At 35.3% G+C, this 11,525-nt stretch overlaps 1 protein-coding gene across 3 annotated transcripts; it reads right to left on the bottom strand.

Moving 5' to 3' along the window:
• Positions 1-513: 513 nt before the first annotated feature.
• Positions 514-11,268, bottom strand: LOC120177352. Of its 3 annotated transcripts, none has more exons than XM_039183532.1 (18): positions 10,790-11,268; positions 9,426-10,072; positions 7,608-8,083; positions 6,704-7,124; positions 6,328-6,566; positions 6,153-6,297; positions 5,976-6,047; positions 5,749-5,838; positions 5,605-5,639; positions 5,411-5,498; positions 5,182-5,325; positions 4,370-4,567; positions 4,205-4,284; positions 4,050-4,122; positions 3,860-3,961; positions 3,431-3,536; positions 2,347-2,434; positions 514-1,021 (listed from the first exon to the last, which is right to left on the bottom strand). In XM_039183532.1, exons 1-18 carry the CDS (start codon positions 11,130-11,132, stop codon positions 832-834), a joined length of 3,537 nt encoding a protein of 1,178 aa, XP_039039463.1. In that variant the 5' UTR covers positions 11,133-11,268; the 3' UTR covers positions 514-831. The 3 variants fall into 3 exon arrangements, with proteins under 3 accessions (XP_039039463.1, XP_039039464.1, XP_039039465.1); XM_039183533.1 differs by having other exon boundaries at positions 6,328-6,410; positions 7,608-8,099; positions 9,427-10,072; XM_039183534.1 differs by lacking the exons at positions 514-1,021; positions 2,347-2,434; positions 3,431-3,536 and having other exon boundaries at positions 3,855-3,961; positions 4,050-4,284; positions 7,608-8,099; positions 9,427-10,072.
• Positions 11,269-11,525: the final 257 nt, after the last annotated feature.

Here is an 11,525-nt window from a genome sequence, read left to right as displayed (position 1 = left end):
GAGAAAAATCCATTTGTTGGGCACATCTTCTCGCTTTTTGTGAAAAAAGAGGCTTTCGTTAAATACAGGAGAAATCCTGCTTAACAAACCTTTTGGATCTACAAACCTGGATTGCTAAACCAATATAATTTCTACACGTAGCAATTAGGAATTTTTCTATACCAGACCGTTTCTCACCATACCATTCACACTTTCTCCGAAAAAAACACATCCAATTTCCTACAACGGCTTTAATGGTCCAAAAAGAACAGCACACAGTATCAATCAGGTGGTCCTAAGCTAACCTCATTAGCAGGGCAGGGCTCTCATCACATCTATGAAAAATACACTGTCCAAACTGCTCAAAATGCTGCACATCCATCTTTCCACACATCTTTTATTTCTCAAACGTTAACAAGCTGATTCCTTCATTAGGCGCAGTTCTTGGATACTAAACTTCGTTAGTCCTCAACCATCAATAACACCACTTTTGAAGAACGAAAGAACAAATAAACAGAAAAGATAGCGAAAAGGATAAAAAGAGATTAATCTTGCATTTAATAGGGCAGCCTTTAAAAATTGTACAGTTCATTTTACTTCAGACTCATCCGATTCAGGTAAACTGGCTACTTTAAGGTGTTCCACTACAAAGACTTACACAACCACAAAAAATGTTCCATGAATTCGAGAAAGAAAGCTAATCAACTTACTAAGGATGTCGGGGCAAATCATCAATTCCGTAGTACAATTTGTAAAGAAACATCATGCTCACAGCCTCACACAAGCAACAGACAGAGGCCTCCAACAAATTGTTGACGCCCCTTCTGTTTTTCTAAAGATGCTAGAAGAACCTCAACGCCTTCCTGAAGATTGCATCACCTGGGAAACACACCTACAGAGCCTTATAATCCTCAAATATCCAGCTCTAAGGTTCTCAACCGCTGGTTTGATTTCAGCCGAGAGTGCTTGATGCTTTAAGTTTTTTGTCCCAGTGGCGGGAGTCTGTAAACTATAAGGTAGGATATCTGATGGATAGACCCCACTGTAAGAAGCCGAGAAATAAGAAAAGTATAATTAGTTGACAAATTATATCTAAACATATCTGCCTTGATGCTTGTTGATGCATAATGTTATATTTTACAATGATGATAGAACACACAACAGTCATCAAAAGTGCACAAAACTAATATTTGTATATTTAGACAATTACAGGATCCACTTGAACATGTAAACAATCATAATCTAAATTTCATTTATAAAACAATCTGACCCACAACTGGAAAACAATGATGACCTACAAAGATCTCAATGTTGATGCCACTTTAACGGCAAGTCTAATAATAAAACATTCAAGATACAGTAATCAGTCAATCCAAAGCTAAGCAGCAAACAGAACACATACTCTAAAATTATTCTTTTGAAATACAAATAGTTTTACTGGGTAAAAGAAAAAAAAATTGAAATCTAAATTAATTACTCAACCAAACTAATCCATAGAACTTAATAAAAAATCAACATAACAACCACAAACTCTTTGGAAAAGATCAAAGCTCAATTTGGTCTGGATATATTATACAGCCATTACAAATTAATCCATTCTCAGTACAGCATATATTTCTCAACCACATGAAAAGACCATACATCCAAACCAGGCAATTCAGAGTAGTGCCGAGGCTGAATTTCGAGCACGCACTTCAGGAATTTGTAAAGGGATATAGATTCAAATGCTATTAAAAGTGTTAAAGGTTGATTCAAAGGATCAGTTCAAGATACAAAGAGAATCAATCAGCCACAAGCATTGCTAAAAACCATGATCATCATGACCGGACAAAACATGTGGAGAACTGGAGATTAGCAGACACTTTATTTCAGAACAATGAGACTTTGGAACTAAACTAAATTATATTCCTACTCAACAACAGCTTGCCGATATTCTTTCCAAAGCCCTTCCAAGAATGAGCTATGAAGAACTCAAGTCCAAGCTGTCATAATTTAAAAGCTATTAGAAAAAGTGTTTACTTGTACTTAATGATTAGGACTTATCTTCTTAGAAGATAAGGTAAGCTTTTTTTAGGATATAAAGGTTAGGAAAAAGATATCTAGTTAAATTTTACTTTTGTAGTTCTCATCCTATAAAAGCAGGCTGTTTTTTTTTTCAGCAATCAATTAGAATAGATCTTATGTTCTCTCTTCATTTGAATTCTCACTTTCTTTCTTAGAATATTTACAAATTATGTACAAGACTTTACCAGTAGCAAACTAAACCATTCTCGTTGGAGGATAAATTTCAGATATAAGATAAAGCATCAGACTTACAAAATGCTTATCATTGAAAATGTTCAAAAAACAATTTACGCAAGACTTTACCAGTTCAAACACGTCACGTCAAGAGTCATTGTCACCTTTGTACCACTTTCAAAATCAACGAAAGAAAGCTGTAAATCCAACTGCTTAGCTGCAAAGCATAGAGGTGTTATCAAGTTTCAATCTGATAAAACATGTCTTTTCAACAGACTATGTTCAAAAGTAGTTCACTCAACAAAGATTTTACTTTGCCAGGCCATGTATGGTTATGCAAAAACCATTAACCATACAACAACAACAACAAAAAAAAAACTAACAGGATGAGATAGAGGCATTAAAACTTTGAATGGTAAGCACATAAGAGACTCTACCTTGAGTATGTCCAACAGACTGAAGAAAGAAACCTAACCATTATTTGTTTCATGACTGTTATTCCATCCTACCACTAGTAAAAAAAAATTTAGGGTAAACTGCATATTTAGTCACTCATCTATTCGGCAGTTCCATTTGGTCACCCAAATACTTTTCTTTCAAAATCATACCTAATGTTACATTTTGGTTCCATTTTCGTCACCCGCCATTAAAAAATTAACGGCAATGCTTCCGTGTAACCATAAGGTGATGTCATGTCATCATTGAAAATAAAATTGGCACATCAGCAGTTATGTTTATTTTTTAACGTCAGGTGACCAAAACGTAACGTTAGTTATGATTTTGGGGAAAAAAATAGTTGGGTGACCAAAACGGAACCGTGGGAACAGGCGGGTGACTAAATACATAGTTTACCCAAAAATTTATCTATGAACCTCAAATCAGTAAACTCCATTTCAGTAGATAATAATAAAGAATTAGGACAGTTTCAAGGCCGGAAAAAACACGAACAAGCTTCAAAATGTAATATTTTTAACGAGAAAGTGATCCAGTCATCAATCTTGACTTTGGTAGTTTGGTTTCAAGAAGAAAAGAACCAAATTGCGAAGAACCTTCTGCCGTGGTACCAAGAGGCTTGGTTTAAACCTTAGCAACCCAAAGCCCACCCCAAAATACAAACATAAAAGAAGAATTAAATTGCAAATTTTCCAAAGCCAATTGATTCAAGGATTTAAACCATGTTGTTACTAATAACACAATGACGAAAAAAATGTACCTGATGGAGAGTGAAAGCTAGCAAGTGTCATATTTCTAATCTCCAACCGTGCTACCTGTACTTCCTCAACGACATCAAGAAGATTTCTTAAAAGTGAACCAGTTCTCTGCATAATCAGAAAAAATAAAATGAAAAAAGTATCAACCACTGCATTCTGGAACGCTGAAATTTCTGAGATAAAGGAGATAGTGCACAAGGAAAATATCCAAGCAAAGTTGACAAGCAAGACCAGAGAAAAGATAACTGCAACAATTTACAGGCACTTGCACAAAATCTGAAATATATAATATTATCTGATTCATTCTAGTACAACGACAAATCAAAGCATAAGCGAGGTGTACTTTTCTGATACAAGTTCAACTGAAATAAGTTGTTTATTTCAAAAGAGAAATGCAGGAGACTGTGAAATTCTGAGACAGGATTACTTACTTGTGTTTCCTGTGCCAAACTTTTGGGCCCAACATATTTCTTAGTAGATTCATGGTGAAAGACAAAATGAAATGCAGAGCATGCATCCATGTTTGGGAAGTTCTAATGACCAACATAAAAAATTTAAAGATAAGGATGAGAAATGAAATAGGGAAAAACTTGACTTCAGTTACGAGGTTGAGTTTGTTACCTCAATGATGTTCATATCATTCAATTTATTTGCAACAAAAACGCTTGAATTTCGGCCAGTATTTAATGCGAGACTGCAAATCACCGTATTGTAAGAATAAATGTAAAACTTTCCCGACATATTTGTCTTTGACATAAAAATACAATAACAAAAACCTCTGACAGATGAACCCATGGTAGTTGAGGATGACATTGTAATGGCCACTCCTATTCTGCAAATCGTTAACCTCCCACAACTGAAGAAATAACAGAGAAGTTATGCATCTTGTCACAAAATAATTTTGGTGTTTTGAGGAGAATAACAGCGAGAGTTAAACAGACCTGAATACCCTGGCGTATAAATCTGCAACTAGTTCTCTTCTTTAGATGGTCATTGACCAATTCAATAGTACCAGAACCAGAAGAACTCAGTTCTCCTTTTATCTTGCAGCAAATGTGAAAAGACTTGGTTAAATTTTTTATTTTTTCTTCCAGACCTTCAAGCTCATCCTTCATTGTGCCAATTTTACCACTGGCTCCCTGTACCAAAAACTTAACCAAATATCAATCAACCACATCTTTTAGAACAATATAAGAGGCAATGTGTTATTCAACTGTAAAATACAACATTTTAAGAAAATATGAACCATAAAAACTGAGAATGTTGATTTTGGTATAGTTGATAGAATTATAAGAGCATTATTCAGTACAACAGATTTAAAAGCACTCCACATAGTCTCTCAGGTATGCTTTAAAGTTTAAACTCAGTAGTATTTCACAACATGTAGAAACCATGCCTTAAAACATAAAGATATACTTTTACTAATTTGAACAATTAACATGGCATACACAAATTATATAACCGGTGCAAACATTGTTATTCAAACTGAAGGCATACAGAATTAATCATATAAAAAAACACAAATATCACACTGTAAAATAGAATTTTTAAGAAAATATGAGCCAGTACCTTCCAAGATAGTAATTCTAATTTAAGTAAATTCTTAGCCACTCAAATATCTTTGCAAGAAATTAAAACACTATTAAAATGAAAATTGGGAGCCGTACAAACGTAACTTCATGTGGGTTTCATTTCAAAAGGATGTAGCAAAGAACTTAAGGGTAGATCCATATCTTGTAACAGATGAGGGTACCTTAAGAGTGTTTCCAAATGTAACTGAACATGAATTATCGCCAAGCTTAGTGTCCTTTTCAGAAGAAGCAGAATGATGTTTGACAAAATTTAACTTCAACATTTGAGACTCCCGAACTCCAGTTCTAAGTAACTCTACCTGTTTCTGAAATGAGAAAAATAGGCAGGTACTAAAGAGTAGGTATTTGAGAGATATGAAGGAAAAAAAAGAAAGAGAGAAAAGAAAATACCAGCAATCTTTCACGCTTCACGTGCATCAACTGCAATTTAGCCTTACCATAGACTATTCTGCAAAGGACTCGTCTTGTTTCAGCTACTCTGCAAGGGCATCATTTCAGCAACATAAATTTCAATATTAACTACGGAAACCAATATTAGTCACATTCATGATACAGCCATGATAGAGATCATAAAGTGGAACAACCTCTTATGTAGAATATTGCAGGATTGATTGTATGCCTGATGAGAGCCACAAATAAGAGTGGTATTAGCATTATGATGGTGTAGTTTGGTTAGAGTACAGGGAAAATTAGTAACCCAGCAAAACATAAATTGGCAATTTAATTACCGAGGAATGCTGGGATTGGATTTCAGAACAAAGCATCTCTAATATGTAAACCTTCTGCTGATGAATCAATTTATCTTCCAACATGTTTATCTGCACATACAAATTATAGAGGAAAGAAAAAAAGGTAACTTTTACATGGGAATTTTGGTTATGAAAGATGTTCTCACAATTTATAACCCGAAAGCCTTGTAAAGGATACAGTAAAATTAGAAAAACAAGAAATGTACCATTTTTAAATTTAGTTTATCGAAACATGGAGACAATTGCTGGTTCGTATCTGCTGATAGTTTGAGAGAAATCTGCAATATAAGTTCGATATCAAATTCAAAAGGAAATATAAAAGGACAACATAACATTATATACCAGCAAACCTGGAAGTGCAACAAATTAGCAATTATACGTACATCAGTCCAATTCATCAATATCTTGCCACCGTCAATCCTTTCATTTTCTAGGTTACTTTCACATGAATATTCTGATGTGTGCTCCATATTTTTCTCTCCAACTTTACAGAATTTTGGACTCTTCTGCATCACATTACTATTATCTGAATGGTGCACATCTACAATAGCTATTTCTTCACTTGTCCTTTTTCTTTTTGATGAGCTTTGGATGTCTTGGACAGGACTTGGATTAGATCTTCCATGACAGTCATCAATCCTCTGTACATTTGAACTGCAGTTAAGAGATACCACATCTTTTGCAACCGAGAGTTGCATATTATCACCATATAATGCATTATGCATTTCTTTCCTACAGGGGCTTAGACTTGGCTCTTTTGAAGTGGGACTCTGGGTTTGCCTCTTTCTAGAGGATCTCTGAGAAATCATTGCACAAGAGTTTAAATGTCAGACATTGTATCACTTAAGAGATAGTATTGACCTAAAACCAGAAAGATCTGATTGCATTGCAGTATGCTGTGACTGACACGAAAGATATATAGAAAGATGTATACCTTTTGAGGTGACCTCTCAATTTTACTTGTATGTGAACCTGGGGAAGCGTAAACAGAAGAAACTTTCCTCTGTTCCTCGACAAAATATTCACTGGAACAGGTTTTTTCAACTGTAGTCTGGATATTTTTCTGTGGGCCTCCTGACGGCAATTTCAAGGTAGCACCATCATGGAAGTTCTTCGAGGTCGAGAAAGTATTCTGCAAATCCAGTCCATTATGTCCCCTTTCGTTCACTATTTTTACTGTAGCAACCACTGCACTGGGCGGTGTTCTTTTTCCAGATATTGCAGTTAAATTATTAGAGCTAGGAACTGTTTCTACTGAGTTGCATTCTCGTTTAGAAACAATAACGGCGCTATTATCTTGATCTTCAAGCTTTAAATCGCCATACAGACTACGTTTATGTCCCATTGGTGATGACAACTTCTCATTTAACCTGTTAACTAGAGGGAAAACATGCTTATAAAGTCTATCAGTATCTCTCTTATCTTTGCTGAATTCATGTGTGATTGCCTTTGGTGAGGAATTAAATGCGGAAGCTACTAATCTGGAATCTGCATAATCTACTGATATCAATGAATGATTTGTCACTTTCTGTCCTGCTAGAGTGAAATTAGAAGGTGAAGTAGTTTTGGCCATCATGTCAGTAGCTTTATCATTATATTTTTTATCTTCTGCAAGTCCTGTGGTCTCTCCATCTTGGCCCAAACTACTAGAGTTTTTTGCAGTTCCAGGGTCAGTGCAATCTTTCACCCCCTGCTTCAGACCAACACCAGAAAACTTCTCTAGATTATTAGTGGGGGCAGTTTCCTGTTGACGTTGAAGACCCTCAATCATTTCCTCCATAATAGTGTCAAATGAACAAGCACTAGTAGAAAAGGACTCTGATAATCCAAGTTTTGACTTGGCAGCTCCCTCCTTGAAAGCAGAAGCACCAGAAGAAGGCTCCGGAACTTTTAACTCAGAATTACTTTTAGGAATGGATGCCACACTCCCACCTTCTTTTATACTTCCCTTTCTCAAAACAGAACCTGATTGTTTTGGGGAAGGAGTAACAAATAGAGAACGTTTGGGTGCATTAGTAGCATCCAGAAGAATTTGTTGTCGTTTAGCAGATAATGAGTGTATGGACCCTGCTAATGGGGACTTATGCAGTTGACCAGAAGCATGATCAATATTATGAGTACGTATTTTATCCTGAGGAGAATTTTCTTTCAAGCCATCTTCAGTTGGTAGCTGATTTTCATTTTCAAAATGTTTGACCAAATCTAACTGAACAGCTTCGCTACTCTGGTTCACAGGAGTACCATTAGTGATAGATATCGACTCAGAATTCAACACACTTGTTCCAAACCAAACTTCAGAAATCTTGTTGTCTACCTGAAATTGAAACAATAAGAAAACAGTGCAAATGCATGCCTTAGTTCCTCCTGAAGAAAATGGAGATAATTACAAAACAACAATTAAGCATATAAATGTCATTTAATATCTCCACCTAAGGGTGTCTACAGAGGAAATATATGAAATTGTCTCAGCGAAAACTAGTATGGTAACCCTTCATGAGTTGACAAGTGCAAAAATAGTTGCATCCATGACATGTCATTGTGATGAAACACAGATTCCTAAATTGAACAGAATTACATCCTGGGTTTCAAGAAGAGAAAGCAAGACAATTCTGTGGATGTTAGGATCCAAAAGAACAGTATAAATGAAAACTACAAGAATTCCATCGTGCTACAATAACCCATATTAATCTACTCACTGAAATTACTGAATCGAAGTACTAAAAATAATATAACCAAAATCTTGAGGAAACAATCCTAGGTACCATTAGACTTAAGGGTGAGTATTCGACTGAGTCAAGTCAAATTGAGATTAAAAAAAAACTGAGTTAGTTGAATTGAGGGTGAGAATTCGACTGAGTCAAGTCTTGTGTTATCAACCAAACTTGATTCGAAATTTTACCGAATCAAGTCAAGTCAAATAAAGCTATTGGAGTTGAAGTAAATATTCAGTTATATTTAAGCATGATAAAGCAATAATCATAAAATTTCACATGACTTGCGAGCCCACTTAAAAATTAGAAATCACCAATAACATGAAACACACAATTTTATGTGGAAAATATAAATAAAAAAAAGGTAAAAATCAAGGGATTTAAAATTCCACATGAAAAGCTCACTGTAACCACAATATTAGAAATTTTCAGCTATCACAATAAGTATACTACTCTCAGCTATCAACATGTGATTTAAAAACAATGATAGAGAGTTAAGAAATTTCAGGAAAAAAAACAGGACTTTTATTTGGGCTATAGATCAAGAGGCTATACTGGTTAGGTTACTAATACGGCCTTTCAAAACCAACATCTATGATCGTCTAGCCGTTGCAAAAAAAATCAACTCAATCACACCACGGATGGCCTTTCAACCATTGACTTGATCAAAACTGTGCACAAGAAGACTTTGAATAACTCAAACTATTTAACTCATATCATTTATTTGAGTTGACAAAAAATTTGAATAATTCAAACTATTTAATTTGAAATTTGAAAATGTAATTGATTTTTTTTCAAATCAAGTAGGATTTTGCTCACCCCTAATTAGATTGATAGTATAACATACTGTGTTCACTGAAATTACCAAATTAAATTACTAAGAACAAGATTACCAAAAATAGAGAAAAGTAATCTAGGTAACATTAAGTTGATAGGAGAACGCACTTCGTTATGCTGATTAGGAATTTGATGATCAACAAAATCTTCAGTAAGAGTGGTTGCTGAATCACTTGTTGCCTCAACCAGTTTGTTCTGAGCACTAGAAATGCCCTTACTAGATAAATCATTGTCGTCATGGACGCAAAGCTCTGAATGTGAGGATTCCATACATTCATTACCATTACCATGAGATACGACAACCATTGACGATTTTGGAATAGTAGGATCAGTAGGGATGGTATTAAATTCACTGCCTTCAACCAAAAGTGCTTCTAATGTGGGACAGAGCTTCCCATAATCATACCTATGCATGCTTTCACCAACAAGACTCATGTCATTGGAATCTCTACCACCACTAAATGTATCAATAGGTACAGGTGATGGGGACTTTAGCTTCCCTACTTTTGTTAATACCATTAAACTTTCCCGATCAGAAGATGTTGTAGCTTGGAAAGGTGTCTTCTCTTCAGAAGCAGGAGGAACTCCTGTTGAAGTATTGAGATCTCCTGGCTCTGATCGTGCAATGCTATGAAAATGCATCGAAAATGCTGTTGAATCCATTGTGATATCATGGTTATCATCCGAAGCAGCTGAATCAGATAACCTACCAGGTCGAATAAACTCTGCAGAGACAGGTCCAAAAAAGTTGTCTTCTGCAACAAGACATTGAAACAGACACTTAAAACCATGGAAATTACCAACACTGATCATTCTATTTATTAGCTTAAATAATTGGATTTCTCCTATAAAAAGAACATAAATAATTTTCTATCTCACAAACTTTAAGTAACAGGACATTACTCAAGGCTCTGTTCGATTGATGCCATTTTTCTTGTTCAGAGAATTGACATAAAGAAAAAGGCAAGGTTTTAAAAACAACATCACAATTGATCTAAAATGAGGAAATAATTGAAATGTAACACCAAGTATAACAAAATTTGTCTAAATATAAGTAAAATCCTGCACTTTGTAGTATAAAGTAATTGCATATGTTACCATAATCTTTCAAAAAATTTCTTTTCTTTTGTATTGAAATGCAATATTTGCTTCGCTTCTGAAAGCAAAAAGGCAAACAGCATGACAACCAACCAAACGGAAAATTGCTAAAAAGGAAAAATCGTATATACTAAAATTGATAAAAACATAACACACCATCAAACAAAATCGTTATATATAAAGTAAAACGGAGCATTTCACCATTCACCAAAACTAAATTCTTAACTTCTAATTACTGAAGAATTGAACACATGTATGTACTTTTATATTGAATTCGCAATTTATGCATTTTGCTTTCTATACCATGCCTGAAAAGTCTTTTTTTCAAACTAAAAAAAACGCTAACTAAAACTAACAATGCGGCCCAAACTGACCGTCATTAGAGGTAGCAGATCCAACTGTACTACTACCGCAAGGTGATGGCGTCTCCATTGGCCTAAAGAATGACTTACTACCACTCGAAAGGCCATCTTCATCATCATCACTATCCACCAAACCCTTAAAGAGACCCATGACTTCGTTTTCCCGTTCATTTGCGGGCTCCGGGGTAGAATCTGACGGGGTCTCGTAGTCGTCGTCGCGTTTGAAGATGTGGACAGACGTGATCTCGCGGTCGGCGAAGCTAACGCGGCGCAAACGTTTCCTCCTCAAGGCGATGCTTTCTTCGTCGGTTCCCTGAGTGTCGCATGGTGGTTCGTCGGGGAGTTTAGATGCCATTTCTAGCTGAGAAATTGAAGCGAGAGGGTATGAAGAAATAATTTGCTAATTAGGGTTCAGAATTGAAGTGCATCTTGCTTTTCTTGTGTTTCAGTGGCTTTGTGCGGGAAATATCGCGTTGGAAATAGGAATTTTGAATTTGCAGCTTGCCTATTCTTCATTTGTTTTTATCTCCTTTCTTTATTATTATTATCATCATTTTTACTTTGTGTTTTTCTTCTAAAGTTAAAATTATTTATGATATTAATATACGGTGATTTTATCGAAATATCACACGTACAGGTAATAATTAATTGTCAGATGACTTTTTTGACAAAGCGCGGATGATGGGGTTCTGTTCGAGCTGGCGCCACATCATGAAAGGTGTGGATCGCCATCCGCGTCTTATCTGAG

The sequence above is a fragment of the Hibiscus syriacus genome, unplaced genomic scaffold, assembly GCF_006381635.1.
Source record: "Hibiscus syriacus cultivar Baekdansim isolate YM2019G1 unplaced genomic scaffold, ASM638163v2 tig00112285_pilon, whole genome shotgun sequence".
NCBI classification, from domain to species: domain Eukaryota; kingdom Viridiplantae; phylum Streptophyta; class Magnoliopsida; order Malvales; family Malvaceae; genus Hibiscus; species Hibiscus syriacus.
Note: the sequence above shows the minus strand (reverse complement) of the source record. Positions and strands in the feature narration are given on the sequence as shown.

Bases quoted from the DNA above. Each gene is read 5' to 3' on its own strand.
- LOC120177352 (XM_039183532.1), bottom strand. From the start codon at position 11,132: ATGGCATCTAAACTCCCCGACGAACCACCATGCGACACTCAGGGAACC. The intron at 6,048-6,152 runs GTACGTATAATT...CTTATATTGCAG, and splicing joins TATTGATGAATTGGACTGAT to ATTTCTCTCAAACTATCAGC. The intron at 5,640-5,748 runs GTAATTAAATTG...GGCTCTCATCAG, and splicing joins TCCAATCCCAGCATTCCTCG to GCATACAATCAATCCTGCAA.